This window comes from Mustela nivalis, assembly GCF_964662115.1.
Source record: "Mustela nivalis genome assembly, chromosome: 2".
Lineage (NCBI taxonomy): Eukaryota > Metazoa > Chordata > Mammalia > Carnivora > Mustelidae > Mustela > Mustela nivalis.
Genome location: NC_139021.1, coordinates 35,475,616 through 35,493,024, shown reverse-complemented (window position 1 = coordinate 35,493,024; position 17,409 = coordinate 35,475,616). Strand labels below are relative to the sequence as shown.

At 40.8% G+C, this 17,409-nt stretch overlaps 1 protein-coding gene across 4 annotated transcripts in view; it reads right to left on the bottom strand.

Moving 5' to 3' along the window:
- YWHAZ (tyrosine 3-monooxygenase/tryptophan 5-monooxygenase activation protein zeta) overlaps nucleotides 1-15,479 on the bottom strand; it is a 32,806-nt gene extending 17,327 nt beyond the window's left edge. Inside the window, exons 1-4 of one of the 4 annotated variants that reach the window (XM_082722756.1) lie at nucleotides 15,391-15,479; nucleotides 14,988-15,279; nucleotides 14,122-14,305; nucleotides 10,879-11,183 (exon numbers count right to left, since the gene is read on the bottom strand). In XM_082722756.1, coding sequence (XP_082578882.1) covers nucleotides 10,879-11,172 — 294 coding nt within the window. In that variant the 5' untranslated portion in view covers nucleotides 11,173-11,183; nucleotides 14,122-14,305; nucleotides 14,988-15,279; nucleotides 15,391-15,479. Of the gene's footprint in view, nucleotides 1-10,878; nucleotides 11,184-13,489; nucleotides 13,904-14,121; nucleotides 14,306-14,942; nucleotides 15,280-15,390 lie in introns of those variants that run through there. The other 3 variants (XM_082722757.1, XM_082722755.1, XM_082722758.1) reach the window with 3 other exon arrangements.
- Between the last annotated feature and the right edge of the window lie 1,930 nt (nucleotides 15,480-17,409).

Sequence of the window (17,409 nt, the reverse complement as noted above, 5' to 3'; positions counted from 1 at the left end):
TAGCCCCTGAATATCAAAGCAAAAGAACCCCTAGTGAGACATTTATAGACTGCAATTTGAAAATATACCTAGAGGATGTCTCCTTTGACTTAACTTCACCAAATATGTGAATGGGAAAGATCAAGCTTCCATAACCCATTCCTGTTTTAGACTGTACTACCATGGCCCTCTTCCATGAAAACGAATAGAGAGAGGTTAGGATACAGATATTCTACTTCATACAAATCATGCATGAAAAATGCCAGTGGTTAAAAGAAAAAAAGGGGGCAGGAAGCTGAGGCACAAAGGCTTTCACAAATGAGATTCTCAATACTTTCATTTAGGTACAGAATCCTAAAATAACAGCCTAAAACTGAAGCCATTGTTTTTAGTGAAATTGAAGTTGTTAATTTTATCCAGTTATTCGCACAATCCTCAATCCCTCCTAAAACCTTACGCATTTACCCAGAATAAACATGTCTCAATCTACAACTAAGGTGATACAGGAAAAGACTAAATACTATGTTTACGGTATGACCTAATGTAAGTCACTGAACCTCTGAGCTTCAGTTCCTCACCTGCGAAAATAAAAAATCTAGAATGGACGCAGCTTCAAGCCTAAAATTCAGTGATTCTATAAAGCTCAACTTCCAATTTATTTATTAATTACAAAACTCATAACATCCTAAAGTCATTTTTAATAACACCCTCAATAAGAAATTTAATTCCAATTTTAAGCACATCGTTTAAGTTTGAATTTCTAGTCTTGCACAATTTCCTTGTGCAGAGAATTTTACCAGAATTTTCACTTTATTCTGCAGAGCCACTGAGCCTTTTATCATTCCTACATCTAAAATTCTAAAAAGCAAGCAGGCTTTTTGTTGCATTTGGGGCCCACCAACTTGGAAATTAGTCTCTTGCTCCCCCTTGTGGCTGGAATGGCCTCTTTCAACCGCAGTTGCTTCCAAACAACCAATAAGAAAAATGCTCCACCAGAAATGCTAATTAATCAGGCCACTGCCAAAAATTAATTTGCAGACATTTTGACTTAAACTCATCCTTCTATGAAATGTTGGCCTACAAGAGTAAAATTTTAGGTGTCCTATGAATATGGTAATCTAGGAAAAGACAGAGCCGCTTAACTTCAAGGATGGGATCACAAAGGTGTGTAACCACTTAGCTGAATGCATTTTCCATTAATAAATAAATGGCAATCTTCACCATTCAGTTTCTAAAAAAAATCACCGAATTTGAGAAAAACAAGATATATTAACCCTGGTGTTAAGGAACGTTAAAGCAAGCCTTAAATATTCATCCTAATTCCTGTTGAAAGCTAGAGTAGCTGCTCCTTAAATTTTCCCTAAAATGAATCAAAAGGTATCTGCAGAAAACTTAATGCTGATAAAAAGCCTGTTGTTTGGGGCACCTGGGTGGCTCAGTGGGTTAACGCCTCTGACGTTGTCTCGGGTCCTGGGATCCAGTCCTGTATTGGGCTCTCTGATCAGTGGGGAGCCTGCTTCTTCCTCTCTCTCTGCCTGCCTCTGCCTATTTGTGATCTGTCAAATAAATAAATAAAAATCTTAAAAAAAAAAAAAAAGGCCTGTTGTTCTAAAACATTTTGTATGTATATCTTTAGAAAAAGCAACTGGGTGAAAGGACTCACAGTAAGTGGGATGAAAAACTGATAAATTAAATCAGGTTCAGAGAACTGTCTACCTTTGGATCCTTAATACTAGGCAAAATAATCCCAGGGTAATCTATATTTTACCTCACATTCAAAATGTAGCTCCTAATGATAAAATGGTAAATTGTAGAAGTATCAAAAAGAATATATAGAGCACCAAAGAACAACTGTTAAAATTTTTCTACCATTCTCAGGGGCTTTCCTCCTCCTTTCCTGACACACAACCCTTTTTATAGTTGGCATCAACCTTGATCTGGGCTGACCACCAACCAAGGCCCCATTTCTCAGTATTTCCACCACAAAACACTTTTTGCTTAAAACACATCATTTTTAGTGTTTCTTAATGTGCATATGCACACTGTCTAGGATTATAAACTTCCTAGTAGGACTAGATTTTATCAGTTGCTTTTTAAAAAAAGCTTAAGACCAGCTCTTTTATAGTCAACCAAACTTGAAGTCTTTGTTACATTATTTGTGTATGTGACCACTTCCCTAAGTTATCAAGATTCTTTTAAGAGCAGGGGCTTTTATTAAAATTTTTACTAAATATGTATTTCTTTTATTTCTATACATGTATATTACATATCACATATATTTCTTTTTCAAAAGCATAGGGAGCTTATGAAATAAATATTAAGAAATTTAAGCAGTTAAGTAAGTCTTATGTTTAACCTCAAAATTAATAAATCAAACCACAATGAAACAATTATCAGGTACAAAAAAAGGTAAGCCGTATATTTGCTATTTATTATCACCATGTGTGTTAACTCAATAATTCTCAAAATGTCCTTGAGGTAGGGACACCTGGGTGGCTCAGTGGTTAAGCCTCTGCCTTTGGCTCAGGTCATGATCTTGCAGTCCTGGGACTGAGCCCCACACTGGGCTCCCTGCTCAGCAGGGAGCCTGCCCCCCACCCCCTGCCTACTTGTGATCTCTGTCAAATAAATAAATAAATAAAATCTTTAAAAACAAAAACAAAAAACATCCTTGAGGTAGATACTATCATCATTCCCATTCTGAAGATGTAGAAACAGTCACAGAGATGGAATAACTTGCCCCAAGTCATAAAATGAATAAAAATTTCAAACCCCAAAAGTTTACATTGCCTGTGCTAGATTTAGATTCTATCATCCCTTTAAAGGTAGTACACACTTTAGCTTCCTTTATTTTTAGAAAAATTACACAAGATTATTCTTTAAGTCTTATCCCTGTGATCTTACAAGTTGGATGACAAGACCCTCTATCAGATGAAAGCAACCAAAGGGGAAACTGGAGGGAAAATTCATTACTCATAACAAAGAACAGGATCACTTCAGGAAGTCCTATTTCTGAATATTTTTCCAAACACAGTAGTAAAATACTCAAATTACTGAATTGAGAATTTGTTCTAAGTATACTACAGCCTGCCTGTATGTAATACTGCCCTCAACTGTCAATTTCACAGAGTCACATTTTACAAATAAATCATTTGGGGTAGGATTTCACCAAATGTCTCTGGGTTAAATGTTAAAATGTGGTCCAATTTTATGTCTATGTCCTCCCTAAACTCTGGGCAATCGTGTTTATTATATGTTTAAAGAAGCAAAAAAGTTATAAGCAGACAGTTCATGAGTCTTGGATCACAAGTAGGTTTTTCTCAGAAAAGCATTTGTAATTAATCCATTAAGATGAAACCCACTCAACTCAGAGTAGGTTCCTTGGTAATACTGCTAATTTAAACAAACAAAAATCCTCTTAGATCCCAAAACTTGTTTTCTAAGATAGGAATTAACCTCCACTAAAACAAAATTGAGTACTCTTTGCAAACTAATGCAATAGGGTCTTTCCTACATTTAAAAGAAATGAACAGGCATGTTCAGTGTCAAACCACTGAACAAAGTCTTATTTTTGGTCTATTCAACTCTACATATTAACATCTGACAGACTGTCCTTACAGTCTTACCTTGCCATCGTACCTGTGGCTAACACCACTGTAAGCGTATTTTTTTTGGGGGGAGAAGGGAAAAATGCTCACAACAAATACTATCAAAACAGAGTCGCAGAAGTTTATATGCTGAAACCTTTTAGTATAATTTATTCGAGTGTAAACAAATGTGCATGTCCATATCATAGGATCATACTGATACCCAATCAGCTATATATCCATGCTTTGTTGCCTCAGGAGACAAACTGTAGCAATAAATAAATAAGCCAACAGAAAACAAAAAATGAACTGTGGCAAGATATAAGACTATTCTATAGAACGCCTGAGTGGTTCAGTTGGTTAAACAACTGCATCTGGCTCAGATCATGATCCCAGGGTCCTGGGAATGAGCCCCTTGCATCAGGCTCCCTGCTGCAGGGAGTCTGCTTCTCCCTCTCCCTCTGTCCGCAGCTCCCCTTGCTTGTATCCTCTCTGTCAAATACATGAATTAAAAAAAAAAAGACTATTCTATAACACGTTACTACTTATGTCACATTAAATGCAAAACTAAATCAATGACAAATGACAACCGGTACTACATTTTTGCAGATACACGTTTCTGATTCAGAAAGAACAAATTAAGAATGACCTGTTGCACAAAAATGTGCTAATACCATGGAAACTGCTGCAATATAGTGGCTAAACACTCCATTCCTCCCAAGCCAAATTAAAATCTGTGCTACCTAAAAAAAAAATATATATGCTTAATATCAAATTAAATACTACAAACATCAAAGTTCCCTTCTGTTTTCAAGGAGGATGATGAGATGGAATCAATCCCCTGAAGCTGGGGTGGGGAGGGGGGGGGAATGAACAAAATTAAAGTAAATTCTAAATCAGAGTAATGAAGCAGAAACCCTCAGGCCATAAAGACGGGAATTAGCAGTTGCTTGTCTCAAGGACAGCAGTAAGACCAAACTACAGCGAAAGGCTCTATATATGGGATTCTTGCAAAGATCGCACAGAAGGACAAGGGAATCCGTGCTTTACAGAAATAATTTAAGAGCTGTATGCAGCACAGAACTACCAAAATTAAGTCGACAGAAAGGAGAGGGAACTTCAAAAGAAAGATGAACTCTGCCTTTTGGCATACTGAAACTTACAGCAATTCTAAATCCCCTACAAGTGCATTGTTCATTCTAAATCCCCTACAAGTGCATTGTTCATTCTCAATGTAAAACTGTCATACCAAAGAAAGTACAAGAACCAGGATGAAATCACAACAGGGACCTTAGTAATTCTAGGGGGAAAAAATTCTAATCTATTGTAATTTCAATAGACAAGTTTTTTTTTTTTTTTAATGTGGCTGACATTAGATCATCTTTAATTTTAACTTTTAGAAGAGAATTTCTCATATCCATACGCATTCTTCACTTATGAATGTGCCAACTTACTTACTTTAGGATCAAAAATGTATAGTCAAATGAATCTCAATAGCCCTGTAACATTTAACTCAATATTATAATATAACCCATTACTATGTCATATACTGGGCTCCCTTTATATGCTAGAACCACTCACCAGATATGAAGATACTATATATTAATGGGGGGAAAACCCCAAGTCCTTCATAGGTTAAACCCCAAGTAAAAAAAAAAACAAGATTAGTAAATAAACAATGATTAATATATATATATCTATTATACAGGCACTGAGAATCTATTCTGATATTAGTAAAAGAAAATGAGTCCAAAGAGCCAGATCGAATCTTTAAAAAATTTGTAAAATTCTAAAAGCATATTTTCTTTATAAAAACAACTCTTTTTGCATGTCTACCAATCACCTTCTAAGAGGCAAAATTTGGTGTCACCTTCCAGGGCCTGAAGTTTTTCCATGGCCTCTGAAGTCCCCCACTCCTTAGCTTCTATACCATTATACAAGGTATGTAAACAGTATAGTATAATCTAGCCAGTACCCAGCTCTCCTAATCCCATCTCTTGCGAAAATTACTGAGAAAAAGCCTTTTCCGGAAAGCAATCCCCCCTGCCAATGTTCAAACAGAATGATCTGGAATGCCACAACTCTTCTATAAAACCCTTAAGATGCAAGATTAACCAAATTTCACTTAATTGATAACCTGGATTACATCATATTCTTCACTCCTAGGTAAGCAAACTCAACAATACCCATGACTTAGACTAAATGCTTGAGGATACACTTTTCAGCTACTCTCTGGAATCCTCCTCAGCTTCTAATAGCAGTTACTGATTATTTATTAAGATACCTGATTAAGAGTCCGATATTTATTTCCCAAACCATGCCACTATACTGGCTCTAATTACTTAAAGTATTATGTTAAATGTTAGAATATACAAGGGTGAAAAGATATGTTACTATAAAAACTAAATGGAGTGCTTTGGAAGAACTAAGGAGCAACCAGTTTTTAAAGGGAGTTACATACAGAAAAACAGCTTGGATTGAACAATGAAAAGAAAAAAATTACACATTTCTAGAAGGATTCTGAAGCAAATGCATACCACACATTTAAGCTCTCACTCTACTATGCAGACTCAAGCTGTATTTTGTAAAGGATACATTATAAGGGTAGTTAAGCCAATTATTTGCAAAGACTTGGTCTCACATTAGAAATGGACAAATGAACATATACATGAATTTTTTTTTAATTTAAAGCAAATATTTAAAACAAGTATGATCATATAAAAACTACTTTTCAATTAGCCAATTAAGATGCTTCTATTGTACCACTATTGAGGTGTTACCACTAGGATTTCTTTACTAGTAAAGTTGAGTGCTCTTAAAAGAAAAAAATGAAAAGCAAAATTACTCTTGGTGAGCTACTATAACTCAACAGTGGCTTATTTTCCACCTTTCTAATTCAAAATGCCTCTGGGGGGGCCACATACAATTTCTTTCTTTTTCTCAGATAGATTAGGAGTTGAATCATTTTTTATGTGTGTCTGTACTTCCTATTCTTGAGATTTTTTTTTTTTTTTAGATTTTATTTATTTATTTGACAGAGAGAGATCACAAGTAGGCAGAGAGGAAGGCAGAGAGAGAGAGAGGAGGAAACAGGCTCGCCGCTGAGCAGAGAGCCCGATGCGGGACTCGATCCCAGAACCCTGAGATCATGACCCGAGCCGAAGGCAGAGGCTTTAACCCACTGAGCCACCCAGGCGCCCCCTATTCTTGAGATTTTAACTCAGGTTTTTCACTCTAATTTCAAATCCTTTCAACTTTTCCTCTTAGTTCACTTTTAACACATTAATCCCATTTTCATCATCACCATCACAGCTCATCACTAAAACTAAACATCTCCTATCATCTGTATCTCTTACTGTAACAGGCAGAAAGAGATTCTTAGTGAAGTACTGCTATACTGAAAACGGATAGGGTAGCCTGTTGCTCTTCAGTTGTTGGTTATTTTTCCCCTTCCCACCAAAGAGCAAACACCTACCTTTCTATTTTCATTCCTCTATTTCCTTTCATTTCCACTTTAGACTTTCTAACTGTATGAAGTTGCTCACCAGGTGCAATATTTACTGCTTATCATGACAACTCCTCAAAAATAATGAATTTTATTATCAAAAAGACTCTGTCCAATGTATTCCTCCCTGGAAGACTGGAGGTATCTACTAAGCAACAAAAGGACTTTGTATTTTCAAACATACCAAAATTCATTTGACAAAAACCTGTAAATATATTAAGTAGTCATAACACTGTAGAATTCTTTTGAGAAACCCAATTCCAATAAATAAACTATCTAGTGACTGTCAGCTTACAATCCATATAGCAGTTTTTAAAGCCCAAGGCACGTAATATATTCAGACCAGCAAAGCACCCAAAGCTACCTGGTTTCCTAGCTTGTTCCTGCTTAACAGCAGTTCTGTAGGCTACAGATAAAAGTAGTGCCCAGCAACCACACCTTAAAACTGCCTTGGGCAAATAAAAATGTAGAGAAGCATATAAAATGGGACTCAGGTTAACTAAGTATTACTACTATTACTCAACTACTGCTGCCAACTGTTAGATGCTAGATATAAGACTACTGCTTCACCTCTTGTAAGCTGTTTTTTGCCTTATACCAGTGCCTTTCAGATTTTTTAATGACACTATGGAAAATTCACTAGTCAGTATGGACCCTCTGCCCCACAAAAATAGTTTTTAAGGCTTCCTAGACCTTTTAAATCCCATTCCTGGACTTGAGTTAAGAGACTCCTCATTTTCATTCTCCGTAACAATCCTATGGGGGTAGACATTACTGTCCTTTAAGTGAGCTCAGTTTTCTCAGAGAACTGAAGAATTTCCTTAGGCCTTGCAATTATTAAACGGTAAAAGTTGGTCTGACTCAGAACGTGGTGTTCATTTTACACCACTACATTCTTTAAGCTGGAACTGGGTTTTCTAGTATGTATTTTGTCATTTCACATTCAAGACAAAACTATCCAGTTTTTGGCTGCTTCTTGTCTATTTATGCAGAGGAAGTAGCAGAGATCACTACTGTTTAGTCCCCACCCCACTACCAAGAGAGATTTTGGTTCACATATGGCAAACTTCAAATTAACAACATAAGGAAGAACCAAGTTCTCTTGCAAAAAGAGAAGTCCATGTTGTGAATGCCTATGATCATTTCCCACAGTAATGTTCTATAACTCTTGCACAAAGTAACATGACTACCCTTTCTCTGTTTAGTAAATGATATTAATTAAACACTTGATAAATGCTTATAACCAGAATGGGAGTAACCACTTAATAAAAGACTAAAGAGCTCTTCAGAAAAACTGAGCTCCTTTTTATGGAAAGAGGTCTTTGGCCAGTACGATACAGATGCTCAAAAACTTAACAGAATACTTAAGTCTGGTTCATCACTGATGCAACTGATCAGTAACTTTAATTCCGAAAAGGGACTACCTCCTTATTTTTCTCAAATGGCCAGTGGGGGGATATCAAAGCTTAGGAAAAAACTATACTAAAAATTGTATTTTTCTTTCTTTTAACCATGTAAGACCTTAAAATATTATTAAGGCAGACTTTCACTAATCATCAAGTACATCAAAAAGATTTTTCTCTAGGAGAAATATCTGTTCTGCTGTATTTTATTCTTCCATTTTACTCAAAGGGGGAAATGGGATTTTATGTGATATTTTTCCAGAATCAATATGACCTGTTTGAAAAAAGATGATAGGTCTACTTGAAAAACCACAGTATCTGTAAATACTGAGTTTTCCCAAGATGAAACAGAAAAGGCCTTAGAAAATTAGCAGTGCTGCTGGACCAGTTCTATTATCCTCTTTTCCAAAAGAAGACTTTTTGTTCTTTTATTCAGTAAATACTTGAGTAGATACTTTATGTAAGAAAGCATGAACTACGCAAAGATCACTAACAGAGCAGAACTAAAAGATTAGCTTTTAGATCACTAAAAGACCAAGGCTGGAAGCAAAAATCTGTTTAGCTTTGGTATGGCAAAGGAATTAACCTCATTTATAGATACACTCAAGGTGGAAATTTCATTTAGACTTAGCAAGAGGCCAGTACTATTCTGAAGAACATGGGAAGTCACCAATAGCAAAGCCCCTTAATAATCATATCAACAAAGAAGCTATTTAGAGATTACCTAGTTATTACCATCCACTCACTTTATGCAGTAAATTTTTTTTTTTTTTTGGATAAGGAAATCAAATGGAAGCAAAATAAAAACTGCTACAGTCTTTGTATTTTGTGTAGGAAAAACATGCAAATACCTACCTGGAATAGCAAAGAAGCTTGTTAGTAAAGAGTAAATGTTACTCATCCCCTTTATTCCTAAAGTTGGCTTTTGTCTTAAATTGTAACTCAAAACAACCAACTCTTTGAAACCAACATAAAAATTATCTGACCTATCAGGTGTAATATTTGGAGAAAATACACCGGAGTGAACAAAATTCAGTAATGTGTACACAGTTATTAGTCCATAAAGAGAGCAAGAGAGAAAAATCCAACACATTTTATTATAGAAAGACATATTTTTTGAATTTTAAATATTCTTATTACCTTAGCAAATCACAAGATAAACATGTTATTTAGCCTTAATAAAGACACAGAAAATCCTTTCCCACCTTAGAAATGACTCCTATTCATGTTAAAAAAAAAAGAAAAAAAACCACAAGACCCCACCCAAGACAGACACTACAAGAGAAGATTTTGTAAGCCCATGTAAAGATAAAAAATATTTTTCTTTAAAACATAGCTTAAAGGAATTTTCATTTGAGGATAATTCAGGACTTAAAGCTATCCCATTAGTAATTAAAAACTTGTGTAAAGGAATCTTATTATCAGCATAACTTAAACAAAAGCCCTAACCCTAAAACCACATCAGAAATAATCCTATATTGCTCATTAAAGTAGCCCTTCCATGAACAAGTTTCAAGTAAGTGTACACCTGGATTTCTACTCTGAGGCCCAGAATCAGTAACCTGTCCAGAAAAAATGAGATACTCAATATTGCCATACTGAGACCCAATGTATAACTTGGAAGTCCTACATGTAATCATTTAGTAAAATCACTTCTGAATCATTAAAAAGTATTAATGTATCTATGTTACATGCTAAATGATTGGATCTCCTACCAATTTATCCTGAGATTTAAACTTTTCCAAATAAGAAAGCTATCATTTAAAGAAGATTGATTACAATTAGCTAAAATGCAATGTTCTGTTCTTTTAAGCTTTTTAGAGAAGCAGGGCTTCAACACAGTAGGTACTAACTTCTTAAAATACTGCCTGATTGAACCTAGAAAAATCAAGTTTGTTATTCATAATCTTTGTGTACAAAGTTAACTTCTAACATTTAATGCAGGAAGAGGCAAAAAGCAACTCTGAAGCCATAGTCTTCTGGATAGTTAAGTGGCTAAACCAGGGAGAATATTATATCTATAATGAGTCTCCTATTACATTTTTCTTACATAAAACAAGGTACCTAAAATTCCTGAATCCCCAAATGTACGCTTAAGAAAATGAGCTCTATAACTACTATAAATACCTTAACCACAACTGAAATTGTAATAGTTTTCCAATTAGTACAAAATACACTACCAGTCTTTCTTAGTCTACCTGAACTGATAATCAGTACTGCAGTTATTTTATACCAATTTAACTACAACTGTTTAATACCTTTTAGTAATGACACCCTGAAGATTTCAAAATTTAGAACATTCAATTTTTTAAAGGAAAAGAAAAACCAAAGAAGTTGAAAGTAACACTTGATATTCATTATAGGAGCCCTATTTTATAATGAAGCTAGTCTGAATGATTCTCACCAGTACATCATTGCAGATATCTCTTAGCTCGGTCTCGATTTTCTCTCTGTATTCTCGAGCCATCTGCTGTTTTTTCTCAGCACCTTCCGTCTTTTGCTCAATACTCGAGACGACCCTCCAAGATGACCTACGGGCTCCTACAACATTTTTATAAGCAACTGAGAGAAGATTCCTCTCCTCATTGGATAATTCAGCTCCTTGCTCAGTTACAGACTTCATGCAGGCTGCCATGTCATCATATCGCTCAGCCTGCTCGGCCAGTTTGGCCTTCTGCACCAGCTCATTTTTATCCATGACTGGATGTTCTGCAGGGAAAAAAAGCAGCATTTAGATTTTTCCATCGAAATAAATATACTCAAAATTATACCTTTTGTAAATAAGTTATATTAACACCTCAAACTTAAATGCCCATGGAAGCGTCTTCGCATGAGGAACTGACTGCAGCCTCACAAAAGGATGGCCAGAATGTGGGGGGAAAAGGAGGAAGAGGGCATACTCAACATTCAGGAGTCAAATTTAAATACATTAATATAAAACAAATGAGAAGCAAAACTAAAATTGCACTGCACCATCTTTGTCCAGAAGATTCTAGTTTCACATAAAGCCAAAGCACATTTGGTAATGAGGCTTTCCAACCCTTACCTTACTTGGCCAAAATCTCAATTCCAATATCGTAACTGATCCAAAATTTAGTTGTTTTTTTTTTTTGTTTTACTGAGAAAGCACTGTCGGCAAACAACATTACAACCTCTACCATACTTCCAGAATCATCATTCAGGTCAGTTTAATGTGATTCAGGTCAGTTTAATGTAATTCATGTATTTTTACTTTAATAATACCTATTATTCTTGTCAGAAGTGTTTAAGTTTAAATTTTATTGGTATTACCCCCACCCCAAACCCACTGATCTCTGCGACACTTGCCAGCTGAACATGACAATTTTCTGGGAGAATAGATCAAATAGCTTGATTTAAGGCATTCTGAATATAAAACAAGCCCCCACAATCGCTAACAGACCCTAAAGACTCATTATCTGTATCTTGTTATATGCATACATGCTTAACACATACCGAGTCCTACAACTTACCATCACAAACACTAAAATGTATGATATATGAAATGCATCTCGTGTGATCAGTGTTTTCTGTCATTGCTCCAATTTAAATATAGAATTACACTGTTTCTAGCAGTCAAAATTCAATTATCATTCAAGCTGCCTTTACCTTTAACTTCTCACCTAATCCTTTCATTTTTAAGCTCCCTAGACCTTTCTAATTTAAACGTTATGCTTTTCCTTAAAGACCCTTCTGGATGGTGCTAAAACAGCACAGAAAGATACTAAGCCATACACTAATCCAACAGAGTAAGTGATTTTAAAGGTAAATATACAGTCTGAGTGCTCTAATAAAGGGTGAACGGAAGAGCCACTGCCACTAAGAATTATTGACTCTCCAGTATCACATCCTTTAACTTCCTAGGGAAATCCCACAACACTTTTAAAAAAAGCCAAATCGAACAGGGTAAAGACGTAATCAGCTAGCTTATTTGTGAGGTATACCGTGTCAATGCAAAACTATTTAAAATTTATGATCTCATACCCTCCCCCCACACACCCCTGAAATGACTGATTTTTCCCTTAGGAACTCAAGACGCTCTCAGGTTAATGCTGCTTCTAACGAAAAATTATCAAACACCAGTACAAAGGTTTCTCTCCCAACCCTTCGGGTACAAGGGGAAGTGCATTTCTCACAGAGTAGTACTCCAAGGCCTCGCCTCTGTATTGCGGAGAGGACTCGCCGCACCCATTTTAACCCTTAGCGGACGAGAGACGCAGACTGAGGTGAAACGAACAAGCACAGACCTTGACTTTTAAAGTGCAAATCCTAGCATGCGCGCTATCCGCAACCACCCCTACTTGGCTCCGCCCAAGTCCCCGATTCTCCCTCTTTGTCATGGCGGATCTGTGTCAAGGAGCCCAACCTACTGCCGAGTGTTAATTCCCCCCACCAGAGCAAGAGGGAGGAGCAGCGCGCCCCCGCCCGAGCCGGGGGAAGGGAGGGGGGAGCCGCTCGCCCGCCCCGGGGGCAGAGACGCCAGCGCCGCCCGCAGAAGCGGAACCACGACCCGCGGGGCGGCGGACACACCCCGCTCTCCCACCCGCGTCTCCTCCGCCACCGGACACCACTGGTGCTCATTTAGGTTGTAGGGACCCGACAGCTGCAGCAGGTGGGGGAGGGGACAAGAGCCACACCCAGGCGAGCTGGGCCACCGCCGGCTGTTACGCTCAGCCTCACCCGCCCCGTGCGTGAGGGGGACACCGTCTAAAAAGCCGACCCTCCCGTTCAAGCCCACCGGGCAGGCGAGCCAGACGCCGGTCCACCGCCTTCCCCCATTCTCTTCTCTATCCCCACCAGGACTCGGAGCCCCCCACTCACCATGAGGCGAGGGGGAGGGGGGAAAAAAAAAAACAAGAAAGAAAGAAAAAAAAAAACCTGAGCCCCATCCCCCACCCCGCCAAGGAACCCAGGAAATTCGGCCCCAGGTCCCAGGCCAGCCCCACCCCAGAGCCGGCTCCCCCTCGTGCCAGAAACGAGGCCTCGCCCTAGAGTACCTGGCGGGCGCCTCAGGGACGGCCTCGGCTCGCGGCCCGGTCCCCAGGCCCGGCCCTGCTAACGCGCCGCCGCCCGGGTGGGGGAGGGCTGGGTGCCGTCGCCGCAGCGCGGGGCGCGGAGGCTGCGCGGAGCAGCGAGCGGGAGAAGCAGGGGGAGGGGAGGGCCGCGAGGGGAGGGGGCGGCCTCACCTGCGCCACTGCAATGCCCGCAGTCGCCAAGTCATTATCTCGGGCGGGAGCGGGGCGGCGACGAGGAGGGGCGCGGGTGGGAACCGAACGCGCCCAGAGGAGCCTCGGTCACCCCCGGGAGCCGGCGACCGGGCGGGTCCCCGGGGATCTCGCGTGTGGGCGCCCTTTCCAGCCCGGGAACGGGGGCTGGGAACGGGCGCTTATCGGGGCCAAGACATCGGTCCGGAAGCAAGTAGCCCTAGGCAGCCGCGAGCCGCCCGCCCGAACCCAGCGGAAAAGCCGCCGCCCGTCTCCGCCTGAGGAGACTCCGCCTCAGCCCAGCGCCGCTACCGCCCGGCGAGCGGGGCTGAGGGGCTGTGGAGCGGGGACGGCCCTTAGGCTTTTGGAAGGTTGGTCTGGGGAAGGAAGGAATGGGACTAGGTAGCGGCGGCCGGGTCCCTTACCTGTGTCCCGAGTGGGTGGCGGCGGACGGACGGGGGCTCAGCAGTCTCCGGGCGGCAGCGGCGAGGCTGAGACTCTGTCCGTAGATCTCGCTGCTCACAGGCTACAGCGGCTCCGCAGACACGGGGTTTCCTCCAATCACCAGCCCCGACAGCAGGGGCACCACACGCACGATGACGTCAAACGCTGCTATGGCAACCGTTGATTGGTGCCCACAGCTCTGGGGGCCCAGTGCAACCGCCGCTCCCTAGCGCGCGCGTCCTGCCCGCCCGCGCTAGAGGGCGAGCGGAGGAGCGTACCACTTCTCCCGCTACCAACGCTCCTCCCCACCCCGCTCAGCTCCCAACTTCTCTGCTCTTGGGAGAGTGAGCCTGGGCAGGAAGCGCCTTCCCTTTTTTTTTTTCTCCTTCCTACCAGTGCCTTCCTACCTCGCCTTCTTGAATTCCCCGCAACCTCTACAGACTCACTCTTCCTCTAAACCAGCAAGGAAATTCCTCCCCACCCCCACCTTAGCTTTCCCTGCGGCCCTCCTGCGCCTGCGCCAGTCACTCCCTCTAGAAGGGGCTCCGGTTCAGCAACATCCGGGACCTTTCACATCCCTCCATCCCCCTCCCCGCGCCCTGACCCGCCCCGCCCTCCGTGGTTCGCGGTGGTAACTGCCTCCTGGGCCGTCCTGGGGCTGCATTACGCGAGTGGCTCCGCCGCTCTGGCATTGTGATCAGGATTTGGGGGGTGGCGGGGGAGGGCGCGGTCAGACGGTCGAGGAGGGCGGTGTGGCGCGCTACCCCCAGTCCGCCTCACCCCGTCGCCAGGCGGGGCCTACCTGAGAGCGCGGCCCCTCCCTTCCTCCCTTCCGCGGCAGCTTTACCTGCCGGCTGGAGGAAAGCGGCCTGAGACCTTTTAAGGCTCGGAAGAGAGAGTGAGGAGTCTGGCCCCGGAGTTTATGGGCTGAGTGACGGGAAAGTTTTCCAATCCGGGACTCCGGATCCGTGCGCAGTGACAGCTGCGAAGGGGACAATGGGGGCGCGAAGTGGGGGTGAGGTGGGTCGGCTGGGGCGGAGCTGGTGGGAGGTGAGGCCTGGAAGGAGAGGCCGCCGCTTTCAGCTCCCGCGGGGAAACGGCAGCCTTCTTAGACGGAGGGCTCCGGGGATGGTGGAGGCCTGAGCAAAGAACAGGTTGGATCGTTCCTCGTAGATTAGATTTTTCTATCCAAATAAAGCATCCACTGGAAGAGTTCATGTTGCAGTGATTTAAAACATAAAGATCATTACCTGTTTTCTCCTGAAGCAAGGTTTGAGGGGTGTGGTATTTCCCAGGGCCCCCGTTGACCCAGCTGGCAGTGGAGCCAGGAAGAGGGGGAAAGAGGAGCGGAAATTGCAGGTGCCTACCAACGGGCCAGCCTAAAACGGTAGAGCCTCCACCCAGTCAACTTAAGGAAGTTCAGAGAGATACATGCACAGTGTAAAATGCCTCTGCCTCTTCTCCCTTTGAACGTTAGTGCTACGAAAAGATTAGTGACCTGCAAAATCAGTTGCAAAAGTCATCTAGAGTTTATATAGTTAGCAATGAAACCTCAAAACTGTTCCTACCACCTCTTTGCAAACGCCATTTTGGCCTGAGTTTTCCAAAAATCCTTTTTGAAAATCATTTCCCCCTTATCTCGGTAAGTGTACTCTTTAATGCCCATTCCCTATTTCCCCCATCTCTCCACCTACCTCCCCAATGGTATCTCTCAGTTTGTTGTTCTCTGTAGTCAAGAGTATGTTTCTTGGTTTGTCTATTTCTCCCAACATACCTTTATTGAGCACCTACTAGGGGGCCTGCCTAAAGAACAGCTGACAAAGGAGCCTCACTAAAGAGTTCAGCCTCCAGTTGTGCAAAGGACTGAATTTATCAGTGGTGGACACATAAAATCCGTCCTCCCTCTCCCAGCACCTTGTCTGTTCTGTGTGTTCTGTTCCGTTGGATACAGTATTTCTACCCCAGACCATTCTGCAAATTACGTTTTGCCTGAGGTTTCAGCTGGCATTTAGATAGTAAAGTATAAACCAGGAAGGGAGTTTTCCAGTGACCAGTTCGGTTTCAGGGTGTTTTATTTTTTTCCCAACTTCACATCAGAACAGATTCATACTAGACTTAATTGATTAGTCCCTGTTCTTTGACTCCCAGGTAAAGTCTTTTCGAGAGTGACTTATTTAAAATAATATTTCACCCCCCCCTTTTTTAAGTTGTCTTTGGCTTTGTGCTAAGCATGGCACCTGAAATTTGACAGAAGATAATAAGTTAGGGCTGGCTCAGTTGGAAGAGCCTATAGCTCTTGATCTCGGAGTCATGAGTTCAAGCCCCACATGGGGTGTACTGATTACTTAAATAAAAAAAGATATTAAGTTAAATCTTACTTAAAATGGAAATCGATGTTTCTCTAATCTCAACCTGTGTCTAGATAGAATATTCCCTTTTGTTTTAGAGGAAGTGTAGGGATTTCTATGCATCAATAAATTGTGGACTTACTTTAGGAAACAGCTAAATTAGGTGTCCACCTCATGTTTTAAATAGAAAGGCATGTGTGTATGAAACAATAGGAATTACTAGGTTTACATACTCAAGGAATTTGAGCTCATGGAATAAAGGTGTAATGCAGTTGCAGGGAAGCAAGAATAGAGTCACAAAAGCCTCAAGTGGTAAGTATTTTGAGGAATAGGAATATATATGGCAAGGATAATGACAAAAAATAAAAGAACTATGAATTTGAACTTGGGAAAAATTACTGGGAGAATTTCATGTAGCCTGACCTATTTTATTTTCTTCACTGCTCAACTTTGTTGCCTGAGTCAATTTACTCAACTTTCTATGCCTTAACTGCCACATCAATAAAATACTGGTAATAAAAACACTTAACTTATTAAGTGGTATTGAGGATTAAATGAAGTTTTATATATATATATATATAATATATAAGATATAAATATATAACTTACATATAAGATATGTCTTTCATAATTACGAGATATGTAAATAATCATATATATTGCTTAGCATCATTCATTGCACAAAGTAATAGAACTATTATTTATTAATAAGTGGACATATCTGATGTCTCTACTGTTCAAAAGGTTATGAAGATAAAATAAATGATATATTTAAGTTGTCTTTAAAAAGTGAGATAAGGGGCACCTGGGTGTTGCTGTCAATTAAGCGCCTGATTCTTAGTTTTGGCTCAGGTCGTGATTTCAGGGTCCTGAGACTGAGCCCCATATTGTGCTCTGCTTAGCATGCAGCCTGCTTGAGAT